The sequence below is a fragment of the Cervus elaphus genome, chromosome 20 (genome assembly GCF_910594005.1).
Source record: "Cervus elaphus chromosome 20, mCerEla1.1, whole genome shotgun sequence".
In the NCBI taxonomy this organism is placed as follows: Eukaryota; Metazoa; Chordata; class Mammalia; order Artiodactyla; family Cervidae; genus Cervus; species Cervus elaphus.
In genome coordinates, this window is record NC_057834.1 from 137,350,566 (window position 1) to 137,364,300 (window position 13,735).

Consider the following 13,735-nt stretch of genomic DNA (forward strand, 5'->3'; position numbering starts at 1 on the left):
TGCCTTTGTTTGCAACAAAACTACTGAACGGTTGTCAATGGGATAAGTTCATATATTTTATTGAATGCATATAATATAAACCAGTATTTCTCACATGTCTTCTTGCAAAGCTGCAATTTATTTTTTTTAATAAATTATTTCTTTTAATTGGAGGCTAATTACTTTACAATATTGCAGTGGTTTTTGCCCATACATTGACATGAATCAGCCATGGGTGTACATGTGTCCCCATCCTGAACCCCCCTCCCACGTCCCTCCCCATCCCATCCCTCAGGGTCATCCCAGTGCACCAGCCCTGAGCACCCTGTCTCATGCATCGAACCTGGACTGGCGATCTATTTCACATATGGTAATATACATATTTCAATGCCATTCTCTCAAATCATCCCACCCTCGCCTTCTCTCACAGAGTCCAAAAGTATGTTCCTTACCTCTGTGTCTCTTTTGCTGTCTTGCATATAGGGTCATCGTTACCATCTTTCTAAATTCCATATATATGCGCTAGTATACTGTACTGGTATTTTTCTTTCTGACTTCACTCTGTATAATGGGCTCCAGTTTCATCCATCTCATTAGAACTGATTCAAATGCATTCTTTTAAATAGCTGAGTAATACTCCATTGTGTGTATGTACCACAGCAAAGCTGCAATTTCTATAGGAATCTCTATTTTTTTAATTCCATTGATACCTTTCCCCGCCCAAACATGTATAAAGACAGAATACCTGTGCAGTTCTAATTTGCCTGTAAGTCTCATAGAGTGAGTCTATGGGACACATAGACCACTGGGTAGGGGAAACACATTCTCAGGGTGGGAAGAGCATTTTTTTCTTTAAGAAATCTAAAACTACCATCACCCCCACCATCCTGTAGGAAAAGAGGCAGAATCAGAGGGAACAATTAACATCAAATTTCAGGCTTTTCCTAAAGTGTAGTGTTTCCTGTCCCCTGGAAACAGTCCAAGGGTGGTGGAGACCATAGGTGGTGCAGTGGGGTAGCAAGGATGACCCACGGCTCCTCCCCCAGGCCCCGGTTGCCACTCTCTGAAACAGGACGGGGTGGGGGTCTCCCCTCTTCTCAGAAGAGGTAGAAGTCATCCCTGGTGAGGGCAGCAGGGCCTGGTAAGGTGCCCTCCTCAGAAGTGCCCTTCCCCTGAGCCCCCTAAATAAGATGCAGTGTACCCTCCAGGTGCAGGGACCTCAGGGAGGCACAGGAGAGCCTGAGCCTGAAGTGCCAGCCTGGGGAGGGGAGTGAGAGGTGGGGGGAGTGAGAGGTGGGGGGGTGAGAGGTGGGGGGAGTGAGAGGTGGGGGGAGTGAGAGGTGGGGGGGTGAGAGGTGGGGGGGTGAGAGGTGGGGGGAGTGAGAGGTGGGGGGGTGAGAGGTGGGGGGAGTGGGAGGTGGGGGGGTGAGAGGTGGGGGGGTGAGAGGTGGGGGGAGTGAGAGGTGGGGGGGTGAGAGGTGGGGGGGTGAGATGTCGGGGGGTGAGAGGTGGGGGGGTGAGAGGTGGGGGGAGTGAGAGGTGGGGGGGTGAGAGGTGGGGGGGTGAGAGGTGGGGGGAGTGAGAGGTGGGGGGGTGAGAGGTGGGGGGGTGAGAGGTGGGGGGGTGAGAGGTGGGGGGGTGAGAGGTGGGGGGAGTGAGAGGTGGGGGGTGAGAGGTGGGGGGGTGAGAGGTGGGGGGAGTGAGAGGTGGGGGGGTGAGAGGTGGGGGGGTGAGAGGTGGGGGGAGTGAGAGGTGGGGGGGTGAGAGGTGGGGGGGTGAGAGGTGGGGGGAGTGAGAGGTGGGGGGGTGAGAGGTGGGGGGGAGTGGGAGGTGGGGGGGTGAGAGGTGGGGGGAGTGAGAGGTGGGGGGGTGAGAGGTGGGGGGGTGAGAGGTGGGGGGAGTGAGGGGTGGGGGGAGTGAGAGGTGGGGGGGTGAGAGGTGGGGGGAGTGAGAGGTGGGGGGGTGAGAGGTGGGGGGAGTGAGAGGTGGGGGGAGTGAGAGGTGGGGGGAGTGAGAGGTGGGGGGGTGAGAGGTGGGGGGAGTGAGAGGTGGGGGGGTGAGAGGTGGGGGGGTGAGAGGTGGGGGGGTGAGAGGTGGGGGGAGTGAGAGGTGGGGGGGTGAGAGGTGGGGGGGAGTGGGAGGTGGGGGGGTGAGAGGTGGGGGGAGTGAGAGGTGGGGGGAGTGAGAGGTGGGGGGGTGAGAGGTGGGGGGGTGAGAGGTGGGGGGAGTGAGAGGTGGGGGGGTGAGAGGTGGGGGGGAGTGGGAGGTGGGGGGGTGAGAGGTGGGGGGAGTGAGAGGTGGGGGGGGTGAGAGGTGGGGGGAGTGAGAGGTGGGGGGGTGAGAGGTGGGGGGGTGAGAGGTGGGGGGAGTGAGGGGTGGGGGGAGTGAGAGGTGGGGGGGTGAGAGGTGGGGGGAGTGAGAGGTGGGGGGGTGAGAGGTGGGGGGGGTGAGAGGTGGGGGGGTGAGAGGTGGGGGGAGTGAGAGGTGGGGGGAGTGAGAGGTGGGGGGGTGAGAGGTGGGGGGGTGAGAGGTGGGGGGGTGAGAGGTGGGGGGAGTGAGGGGTGGGGGCGGTGAGAGGTGGGGGGAGCGGGAGGTGGGGGGGTGAGAGGTGGGGGGAGTGAGGGGTGGGGGCGGTGAGAGGTGGGGGGAGTGAGAGGTGGGGGGAGCGGGAGGTGGGGGTGGTGAGAGGTGGGGGGAGCGAGAGATGGAGGGAGCGGGGGTTGGGGAGGCAGGCGGGTCACAGAACAAACAGCACAGGGAGCTGCGAGGGGCTGCCTGTCTTCAGGGAGGAGACTGGAGCTCAGGCCCGCCAGTCGGGTCCCCCAGTGGGCTGCCCTGATCTCGGGGGTCTGCGGGTATCTGGTCCCCAGTCCCCGGTCGGATCGGCCCCTGACCCCCGCGAGTTCGAGGCAGGGCTCCGTCCTCTCAGTCTAGGCCTCAGGGCGCCCGCTCCCAGGCGGTAGATCTCTTCCGCGCCCCCAGCCCCGCGCCCTCGAGGCCCCCGCAGATGCGCCTGGCAGGGAGGAACAGCGCGTCACAGCTCAGGGTGGGCCCAGGCCGTGGGAAGCAGGGAGGGGTCGCCGCCCGAGAAAGGGGCGCCAAAGAGGGGCTCTGACAGTCTTCGGGCTCAGATGTGATCCATCTAGTAAGACCCAGCCCAGCGCGCGGTCAGGGAGAGGCGTCTCGGGGTCCCCGCAGGAGGCGCGGGGGACAGAGAGGAGAGACGGGATATCCAGTGGCCGGGAGAAGGGTGTCCGGGTGCCCGCGAAGCAGAGGCTGGACAGCGCTCAGCGGGGACCGCAGCGGAGAGGAAAGGCGCCCGACAGGAGGGGGCGCTCCGGCCACCACCAGCCGCGGCTCCCCGAGCCCCTGCCTCCCCCGCGCGGCCCTCCTCGCAGCCCCTTGCTGACCCCGCGCCCCCCGACCCCGACTCGCGCCCCGCCCGCACCCCTCGGGCGCCCACGCCCCTCCCCGCACCCCGCCTCGGTGGGGCGGCCCGCCTCCCCGCACGGCCCCCCCGACGGCGGCAGCGCGCGCGGGAGCCGAGAGGCGGCGCTGGGCGGGGAGGCGCGCCCCGAGCTAGGCGGGGGATTCAAGCGCGTTATAAGGCGCGGAGCCCGGGGCAGAGTCCAGAAGCTGCGATCGCAGGCCAGAGGCATCCGCCGCCCGCATGGCCCCCGCCCGCTGCCCCGCGCGGGCCCTGCTGCTCGCCTACGCCAGCCTGCTGGCCGCCGCTGTGGGCCTGGGCTCCCCGGAGCCCGGCGCGCCCTCGGGGAGCCGCGCCCGCGACGAGCCACCGCCCGGGAACGAACTGCCCGCGGGGCCGGCCGCCCGCCCGCCGGTAAGACGCCGCCCGGCCCGCCCGGGCCCTGGAGACCTCGGGCCTCAGCCTCCCCTCCCGCAGCGCGCGCCCCTGGCTCCCCGGGCGCCCCGCGGGCGCCATGCGCTTGCTTCCACGGCGGCGGGGAGCGCGGCGTCGCGAGCCCGCGGGGGCCGGGACTGGCCCGGTTGTCCTCTTCTCTCTACAGGGGAGGGGAAAACGCTTAGCTTGCGGGCTTGGCACCGGAGGTCTGGGCGCTGGTCCCCTGCCCAGCCCGGCGCCTTAAGGGCCAGCCCTGACCTTGGCTTTTGGGGTTGTCATGAAAAGCAAAGTTCTACTGGACTGGGGGAAATGCCTGTTCTCTGGGGACTTTCAGGTTGGGAAGCTGGTAAAGTGTAAATAACTCCATCCTCCTGAAGTTGGGAAGAGGGTATCTGTAAAAGTGTGAGCAAGTCCCTGACCCCTGACCCCTCCCCACCCCGCCTGCCCCCTATCTCCTTGGTGCCTTCTCTGAAAATAAACAGCTGTCTTCCTGTCAACTGGGGAGGGAGGGAGAAAGTGTGTCTGGACGGTGTGCTGGGCTCCGATGTGTGTTTTCTGGCCAACGCTGAGCTCTGCCCTGCTCCTTCCTTTCTGGCTGCAGAAGCCAGGCAGTCAGGTTGGGGGCGACCAGGGGGTTGGGGCCTTCAGAGCTGCCGTCAGTGTGGGCGGGGCCTCCAGACAGGGAGGGGAGGGCTCCGGGGAGGGTGCTTGGAGCTTCTTTTCTCCGAAGATGCTGTGGGTGGTGCCCAGAGGCTCAGGTCGCCCTCTGCTCTCAGCATCACTTTGGGAACCACGACGCCCCCACTCGGGGACGCCCCCACTGAAGACAGGTGACAGTGGCAGCCAGCCCTGATCCCCCCCACCCCGGGGAGAGGCCTCCCCAGAGCCCTTGTTCCCATCGCCCCCTGCCATTTCCCCTGGACTGAAGGCAAAGCCTACCCCGACAGCCCACCTCAGCCCCTGGGGGCGCCAGGGGGCAGGGTTTCCAGAGGCTGGCCTGTGGTGGTCAGGAAACAGAGGGGCTTCAGGTGCTTCCAGGGGTGGGGGCAGGGGGGTTCTGGCCTTGGAGGCAGGGCTCCCTTCTGAGAGCCGCTGGAGGCTGGAGGCCTGATGCCCACCCACACTGCCACAGCCTGTCTCCCAGGCCCCCAGACCGATGTGGCTCCACCTGTTTCTGCCAAACTGGGGTCTGAGTCCCTCCACAGGCTCCTGGACCAGTGGGAGGGCTGGCCCAGCACACAATCCACCCTGGACACAGTCCTCCTCCCGGGTGTCCCCCCTGAGGGCGGCGTGGGACGGTGAACTGGGGTCACGGGTCCTCATGGAGAGGAACCACGGGGGGAGGCCTCGCAGGGCCCGGCACCCAGGGAGGTGTGGGGACACCCTGGGCACTCTGAGGCCTCCCCCTCCGACCCACGTCCCTCCATCACAGAAGCCCCATCCCCATCACACAACACCGGCTCCTGAGAGAAGGCCCTGGACCCCTGCCGAGTGGCCGCGAGACCCCTGAGTCTGCCCAGCTCCAAGATCCCAGGGTCCTCCCACCAGCCGCCCGAGTCAGTGCCCATGACCTCATCCAAGCCCTCTTGAGCCAGTTTCCTTCCCAGCTGGCAGCCTTGCCCGGAGCCCAGACTGTCCAGGGCCTGCCGCCCACAGGGCCGGATGCCTCTCCCTGGAAGTTACCTCCTGGAGCTCCACCATGTCAGGACTGGTCAGAATGCAGCCTGTGGAGGGGGGAGGGGTGGACATTTCTGGACCCCTCACTGTCCCAGCTCGAGGCTCGTGTCTCAGAAGCCCTAAGGACAGGGAGGGGCCTTGCGTCATCCTATCTCAGTGCTGGACACCCCACCCATGGTGCCTGAAACAGCCCGGAGAGGCAGGCCTTGCAGCCCTGAGGGCAGAAACTGGCCTCCCGAGAACTCCAGACCCCGGGGGTTGGTTGGGTGCCTGCTGGCCGTGGGCGGCCCTGCCTGAGCCCCTGGGGAGGCCGGTGGTCTGGTCCTCAGGGCAGGGCACGCACTGCAGCTCCCCTGGAGGGAGGCTGGGAGGGGCCCAGCAGTGCCAGCTTCCACCTGCCCTGAAGCTCTGCACCCCACCTTCCTCTGCCCACGCCCAGGGTCTTCCCCTGCAGGGTCCAGGCTGAGGAGTGGCTGTTCCCGGGGGTTGTCCTCCGCTGTCGGGAGGAAGGGGCCGGGGGCTGGGGCTATGCTGTCTTGGGGGGCAGTACTGTTGACAGAGACGGGGACCCAGGGGGCCGGAGGATGCCAGTCCTGCGACCCCTTGCAAAGCGTTCGGTCTGCTTGGCCGGCATCCCTGCCTGGGAGGCAAAACAACCCGCTGGCGGCTGTGTTCCAGGAGCCCCCCATGGAGCGAGCCCACGGTCTCATCGACCCCCGAGACACCTGGATGCTCTTCGTCAGGCAGAGTGACAAGGGTGTCAACAGCAAGAGGGGGAGCAGGGGCAAGGCCAAGAAGCTGAAGGTGAGCACTGGAGCCCAGCCAGTGTGTGTGTGTGTGTGTGTGTGTGTGTATGTGTGTGAACCTCCACCCACAGGCCTTTCCCCAACCCCCCAGTCTACCACCATCACCCCACATCCTCACTCACTGACCCCCGGTCCCACCCTGAGCATTTCCAACAAGCACAGACCCTCAGCCTCAGGCCAGAGAGCACAGAAGTGTCAAGTCAGGGGCCCATGTGACCCTGAGTTCGGGGTGCCTGTTCTGGCCATTTACCTGCACCCCTAGAATGCCAGGCAGCCTCCCTGGCTCCCCACTTTCTCTTCCCTTTCTGTATCCTGGCCTGGGAGGCCTGGGCTGGGCTGCAGGGCAGTCAGGGACCGAGCAGAAGGGACCTGCGGGTGGGCCGGAGTGACACAGTCTGGGGGCCACCGGGGGCCTGGGCAGCCGCTGGTGCCCACCCTCCTTCAGCCTGGGTGGGGCCTGGTCCCTGCTTCTGATGGCTGACCCTTGCTTTGGGCCCCAGTGAGGGCCGCGTCCCCTGCGGTGGGGCGCTCTGCTGCTCTGCTGAGTCCTGGCCTCCCTGCTCTCCAGGGCCGTCCCAGCGACGGAGTGCCAGGCTCTGAGCCTGGGGCAGCCCGGCGGCTGGGAGGCCACCAGGGCCTGACCCGTCACCCCCAAGCTGAGCTGGGGGGTCCCCAGGCTCCTCCAGCAGGGTCCCGGACCAGTCCAGTGAGGGCTCCTTGAGGGTCCCCCCACCCGGGGGTGGCTTGCCGACTGGGGTGGTGACAGACTCAAAGGTGGCCTGGAGCGCCCCCTGCGCCCCTCTCCCTCCCTCAGCCCCGGGGATGGGCTGCGGGCTCCTTCTTCCCAGCCTGGCCCCCAGTGCCCCACCAACCCCAGCCCTATGCCTGCAGCTTTCACTGCCTCCTCAGGGGAACTGGAGGCCAACCTCCCCCTCAGGGGTCAAAGCAGGAGTCTCCCTGTTTCCTGTAACCAGCCTTGGTGGCAAGAGCTCACCGAGAGGGTGCCCACGGTCTCCCCTCACCCACCCCACCTGTTCAGAAGTCCTCACTGTTAGCCTTCTCTTTCAGCTTGGTCTGCCAGGACCCCCGGGGCCTCCCGGCCCCCAGGGCCCCCCAGGCCCCATCACCCCACCTGAGGTCCTACTGAAGGAGTTCCAGCTGCTGCTGAAAGGTAGGGGGTGGGTACCACACAGATACACACCCCACTGGGGAGAGCAGGGTGTGGATACACACCCCACTGGGGAGAATGGGACCAGGATACACACCCCACAGGGGAGAGCGGGGGCAGGGAGCCGAGATACCCCAGACCTTGGTCTTGTTGACCTGTATCTGGGAGGCCACGGCTCTGGTGCTGGCCCGGGTCAGGGCTGTGTGTGGGTCGGGGGCTGGTGGGGGTAGGGGAGGAGTGGGTGAGGGGGCGGCTTCACAGAGGAGCATGGACTTGGCCTCTGTTCAGTAGGCCCCTGGGGACCAGCCTCCAAGCCCCACCTGGGAGGCCGCTGAGCCTGCAAAAGCTGAGAGATCCAAGCCCGCGTTCCCCAAGTGGGGACTGTGAAGGAGGAGTCAGAGCTCCTTAAGCTTGCAGAGTGCTCCACTGAGCCCTGCAGGGAGACCAGGGAGATCTCAGGCCTCTTTCTTCCCCTCACCTGCGCCCCGCCTCTTCCCCTGACACATCGCTGCTGCTGGCTGCAGAGCCCAACGGGAGGGCCCCAGGAGGCTGCCTGCTCGGGGTGGGGAGGACAGTCCCGGGAGCACTGGGAGGAGCATGTTGGGGCTGAGGCCGCAGAGGGCGAGAGTTGAGGGGGCCTCTAGCACCCAGGGCGGTGTCCCTGCATGGGCTCTGGGTACCGACTAAAGTTCATTTCACCGTGAAGAGCCGTTGAGTCTTTCCCCACTTCTATTTAATGTACTGGGGCTTCCTTGGTGGCTCAGACGGTAAAGAATCTGTCTGCCATGCTGGAGACCCGGGTTCGATCCCTGGGTCAGGAAGATCCCCTGGAGGAGGGCATGGCAACCCACTCCAGTATTCTTGCCTGGAGAATCCCATGGACAGAGGAGCCTGGTGGGCTACAGTCCATGGGGTCGCCAAGAGGCAGACACGACTGAGCGACTAGCAACTACACTTCATTTAAATAGACCAGCTTCAGCGGCTGAAGAACCTCCCCATTCTCTGCAATAATAATGTCTTTACACTTCTTTCCCCAAATGACGGGTCTGGCTTATCCTGCTGCACTTCGTGATTCAATAAAAATGTAAACAGAGCAAAAGCAGCAGCAGCCCCGGGGTGAGAAGCGGTAGGATAAACAGGTGAGGCAGGAGAACAGGGGTCCTGGGTGCACCAGCCCTGAGCTTCCCGGTAGCCAAAGCGTGAAAGGAAACGGGAGTAGCCGCGGGATCGGGAAGCCGGTTCAGAAGACTCCGCAGGCCAGAGCCGGTCTTGGAATCCACGGGACGTGGATTCCCGAGCGCGGGAGCCCGGCGCGCGGTTCCAGGGGTCATTGGTCACGGTGTCTGCGCTCTCGGCGGCGCCCGGGTTTGGGGCAGGGGTCCGGGCGGGACACGGCAGGGCGGGCCGCGGCGTGGGATGGGGGTCCCGGCGCGACCACTGCCCGCTCTGTGCCAGGCGCGGTGCGCACGCGGGAGTGCGCGGAGTCCGAGCCCGGCCCGCGCGTTCCCGCCGCGGTGCCGGCCGGCAGCCCGGAGGACGACAAGGAGGCGGCGGCGGGGGACGCGGGCGTGCTGGCGCTGCTGGCCGCGCCCGTGGCCCCCGGCCCGCGGGCGCCGCGCGTCGAAGCCGCCTTCCACTGCCGCCTGCGCCGGGACGCGTCGGTGGAGCGGCGCGCGCTGCACGAACTCGGCCTCTACTACGTGGTGAGTCCCGGCCGGGGCGGGGCGGGGCGGGGCGGGCGCCGCGCTGCGCGGCGGGCCCGGGGTGACCGTCTGTGCGCCCGCAGCCCGACGCCGAGGGCGCCTTCCGCCGCGGCCCAGGCCTGAACCTGACCAGCGGCCAGTACACGGCGCCCGTCGCCGGCTTCTACGCGCTCGCCGCCACGCTGCACGTGGGTGAGGCCCGGCCCGGGGCTGGGGGCGGGGTGGGGGTTGCCCCGCCGCGCTCGGGCCCCGCCGCCCGGTGATCACCACCCCCGCGCCTCCTCCGCAGCGCTGGCCGAGCCGCCGAGGCGGGGGCCGCCGCGCCCCCGGGATCGCCTGCGTCTGCTCATCTGCCTGGAGTCCCGGTGCCAGCACCATGCGTGAGTGCGCGCCCGCCTCTTCCCTCGGGGCTTCCCCCGCCTGCTGGCAAGGTTCCTCCAGCCTCCTGGCGGCCGCCCGCTTCCCCAAACCGACCCTCCGCAGCCCGCAGCCCCGCCCCGCTCTCCCCACCACCCCCGACCCCGCCTGCACCCAAAAGGGACTGACTATACCACCCGACGACCGAGATGCCAGCATCGCGTCCTCAGAGGCCTTCCCCGCCCGGTCTGTGCGGGATCCTCTCCGCCGGCACTCTCCCGCGGTATCCATCCTCCGGTTGATGTCGGTTCAGAAGGGCTGGGCCGCTGGTTCTGTACCCCAGCGCCGAGACAGCCCAGGCGGAGAGCTGGTGTGCCACAGTAGTGGCAGAAGGCGTACAAGAGTGAAGTTCACATCTCAGTCTGGTTTGGAAAGCTGCGCTCCGATTGGCCTGAACCCAGACTCCCTGCCGCTGCCGGGCACCTCCAGCCGCGCCCCGAGCGGAGTCTCCTGTCCCATGAGAGCCTGGACTTGCGGCCCTGGCGGCACACCCTCCGTCCTGTGCGCGTCAGTCCTGTCCTCACTCCTGCTGGGGACCCAGTTCAGATACCACCTCCCCCAGAAGCCTGGCCAAGGCTGCTGCTTCCGTGGCGTCGGGCTGGGAGTTGGGTGATGGGGAGCACATCTGGGTGGGGTTGGGGGTCTGCGGCCAGGGTCTCAGGCACCCCCTCTATCTCCTTTGGCCGCAGCTCCCTGGAGGCTGTCATGGGGCTGGAGAGCAGCAGTGAGCTCTTTACCATCTCAGTCAATGGCGTTCTCTACCTGCAGGTGTGTGGGGCAGGCTCCGCCGTGGGGGGACCACCGCTGGCAGGGAGGGGTGCTGGTGGGCTCGGGAGCTGTGGGTGCAGTGCCCCCGGCCTCCAAGCCCTGACGAGGGTCAGGGCAGCACGGAGTACTCATGCTAGTCCCAGCAGAGCCAAGCTGTGTTACTGGGTCTCCCTTCCCCACATCTGCCCTGTCCCCAACACCTGTCCTCTGCTCTGCCCCTCCATCTGTTTTCTGACCTCCCAAGCATTCCATGCTGGCCTCAACAGGCCCTTCCAAGAGAACTCAGTTGGGCAGGGGAGGACAGCGACAGAGGTCAGCTCTCCCAGGGAGGACAGCACGGACCCCTGGCCCTCTGAGACTGTGGGAAGCAGACGCGGTTATTCCCACACAAAACTCCGAGTGACAGTCTAGAAAGACTGTGGGGATTTGGGGCAGGTGGTCAAGAAATGGATGAAAAGGTTTTCCTGGAAACAGAAGTCTAGTTGCAGATGTGTTGAATAACAGCTTACATGCAAATGGCCTTAAGTAGGCCAGGCCTGTTCTGAGCGCTTCACATAAATTTCTCATCAACCCACAGTGATTTGAGGTGGGTAAGGGCACAGAAGGCTTAAGTAGCTCACCCAGACTCACCCAGCAACGGCAGGATTGGAGGCCAGGCTGTGGCTGCAGGTGCTGTGGCTGTGTTTGCTGAGAGGTCTGGTCCCTGCATGATGACCTCAGGCGGCGTGGTGGGCCTGTGGTCCTGGGGTGGAATGCCTGGCTTCTGCATTTCTGGGAGCTCCTGCTTCACATCTGGGGATGTGACCCTGTGGTGCCTGGACCACATCTGGAGTAGCCAGGCCCGACTACCGGCCTCACAGTGGCTCTACCAGAGGGGTCAGCGGCCAGGCCTGTGGTGGGAGGGGCGCCCTCCCGCCTGAGTTTTGCAAAGAAAGCTTGACTCTGGCCCTGAGGGAGGTTCGCCCCCACATGCATAAACTACAGGGAGCCCCCAGCCAGCGCAGGAGGCTGATGGAGCTGGGGAGAAAGCGCAAGAACGGGGGTCAGAGGTGCTGGGTTTGAGGGCGAAGCGTCTGGGCTGGCGGGGCCACAGCACCCAGGCTGACCACGGAGCCTCCCCGCAGGCCGGGCAGTACGCCTCCGTCTTCCTGGACAACGCCAGCGGCTCCCCCCTCACGGTGCGCGGCGGCTCCCACTTCAGCGCCATCCTCCTTGGTGTGTGAGCGCCACACCGGAGTGTGAACAACCCCAGGGGCACTGCTGGAGTGGCAGACACCACGGGCAGGAGGGAGCCCGCCGGACTGCCTGCCCTGGCCACCGCAGCTGAAGCCAGAGATGACACTACGGGCAGCCCGCGGAGGCGACACGCACGCTGGCGGTCCCAGAACTCCGGATGATCCCGGGACGCCGTCTTTCCCAAGGAGGGGTTTCAGCATGCCCAGGCGCGCGCATTTTTGTCCCTCCCCAGCTGCAGACCTGGGCCCCTCCTGGCCGCCCCGGGCAGCTTGCCCAGGTGGCCTGAGTTTCATGGCTGAGGTCCGGCCACACCTTTTCCATCTTTCCTGGGGCTCTCGTGGGCTGCCCGCTGGGCGTGCCAACAAGGAGGGGAAAGGCCGCCCAGCCTGCCTGGCGTCCACCTGCCCCTTCCCAGCCGTGCCTTTGGCTGCCGTGGACCTCAGGGCACTGCTTGGCCTGCAGGGGCCACAGGGCCCGAGCCTGTCCTTGCGGCCCCTGGGCACAGCAGCCTTGGGCACCAGGGACTGATAGGGGCTGACGGGGACAGTGAGTCCGGAGCTGTTCTCACGTGTGCGCGAGAATCTATTCATGAGCTCGCCTGGCTTCCCCACCATCCCCTCCTTTGCAAACCCTCCCCTGGACCAGGTCGTCTTGCCTGTCCCCTTGAGGCCCTGGCGCGCTGCTCAGGCCCACCCACCAGAGGAGAGAGCTGGAACATCCTTGCAGACTGGGGAGGGCCAGGCTTTGCGCCCTCATCTGGATGGGTGAAGCCGCGGCCCCCGCAGGCTGGCAGCTCTGGGTGCCCAGTCAACATGGTCCAGCCCCGCTGGGTCCATCCAGCTCTGGGCTCTTCAGAGTGTCTTCCCCAGTCGGGTGGCACCGTGGCCCCAAGTTCAGATGGGCGTTGTGGGCAGGCTGGGGAACAAGTGCTCTGCCCTGACGCAGCGGTGATGGGATTCGGGGCTGGGGGATGGTGGCTGTTTCCATGAAGAGACAAGCGTGTCTGAGAGTTCCTGCCATTTCTTGACACAGGGCCCCCCTGGCCTGCTGAGGAAGTTACCCCCACCCCCGTTCCTGCACGGAAAACAGACCACAGGAATACTGGTACCGCAGGAGCTCCTGGGGGCCAAGCTGGTCTGGCAAGGGTGCGTCCAGGCCTGGGAGAGGCCGGGGTGATGACTGCAGTCACCCTGCTCCTTGGCCTCCTAGCTGGCCCGGGGGTGCGCAGGTGCCCAGGAGCCCTTGGCTTCCAGCCCACAGTCTGACTCCAACGGGAACCCCAGGCACTGCACACACAAACCGGCCAGTCTGTGCCCTTCGGCAGGCGTGCTGCCCTTCGGCGGGCTGGGCACAGTTCTCAGTAGGACGCACCCCCACCCTACCAGGAACGGCCAGCCGGCTGGCGTCCTGCCTGCCCACCCCCGCTCCTAGATAAGGGGTGGTGTGGCCACACCCTCTTCTGGATTTCTCTTTACCCAGTGGGTACAGATACTTTAGAAAAGCTTTCACCCTGGGGAGACCCACGGTCCTTCTTTTTCTTGATATAAGTGTGTTATACAGCAATTAATTGAAGTATTTATTGTGTAATGTTGTCAGGTGAAATATATTTATGTATAAAAACTGCCTGTTTGAGAATTCTTTTATGTGGTTATACAAAGTTACAAAAGCAAAGGGCCGACCTTAAAAATACAGACTCGGGAGTCCTTCAGGCCAGGCTCCTGAGGACAAGGGGCGACCTCCAGGAGGGGAGGTGGAGGGGAGGTTCCCCCTGGGGTTGGAGGGGGGAGCATGGGTTTGGCCAGAGAAGCCCCACGCCAAGCCTCTCCCAGCTCCAGGACAGTGGCACTCTGGCAATTAGGGACACGGGCTCAGACTGGTGCCTTGTAGGCTGTAAGGAAAGGTTTGACTGAGTAACGTGCGCGGTTTCCCCGGTCTGAGACGCCGAGGCTCTTTCCTCCTGTGACGGCACACTGCTTCGTCCCACCGCTCCGCAGAGAGGGAGCCCGGCTCTCCACGCTGGGAAGGGGCGTGCTGGAAACGTTCCTGAGGTCCTTGCAGCAGGGAGGCCGGTCCTTCCAAAGGCGCTGACGAGGTGATAAGGCCTGTGTGCAGGCTGGGC

At 65.0% G+C, this 13,735-nt stretch overlaps 1 protein-coding gene across 3 annotated transcripts; it reads left to right on the top strand.

Annotated features, from left to right (window-relative positions):
- Positions 1-3,611: 3,611 nt before the first annotated feature.
- ERFE (erythroferrone) lies at positions 3,612-13,236 on the top strand. Of its 3 annotated transcripts, none has more exons than XM_043876364.1 (8): positions 3,612-3,820; positions 6,197-6,322; positions 7,393-7,495; positions 8,948-9,195; positions 9,279-9,387; positions 9,485-9,575; positions 10,302-10,380; positions 11,505-13,236. In XM_043876364.1, exons 1-8 carry the CDS (start codon positions 3,650-3,652, stop codon positions 11,601-11,603), a joined length of 1,026 nt encoding a protein of 341 aa, XP_043732299.1. In that variant the 5' UTR covers positions 3,612-3,649; the 3' UTR covers positions 11,604-13,236. The 3 variants fall into 3 exon arrangements, 2 of the variants coding, with proteins under 2 accessions (XP_043732299.1, XP_043732298.1); XM_043876363.1 differs by having other exon boundaries at positions 9,279-9,383; XR_006335639.1 differs by having other exon boundaries at positions 9,279-9,383; positions 9,485-10,380; positions 11,505-11,539.
- The last annotated feature ends 499 nt before the right edge of the window (positions 13,237-13,735 follow it).

Excerpts from the sequence above, each read along its gene's own strand:
- ERFE (XM_043876363.1), top strand. The coding sequence starts at position 3,650 with ATGGCCCCCGCCCGCTGCCCCGCGCGGGCCCTGCTGCTCGCCTACGCC. Across the intron at positions 9,576-10,301 it reads TCCCGGTGCCAGCACCATGC|CTCCCTGGAGGCTGTCATGG; the intron begins GTGAGTGCGCGC and ends CTTTGGCCGCAG. Across the intron at positions 10,381-11,504 it reads ATGGCGTTCTCTACCTGCAG|GCCGGGCAGTACGCCTCCGT; the intron begins GTGTGTGGGGCA and ends GCCTCCCCGCAG.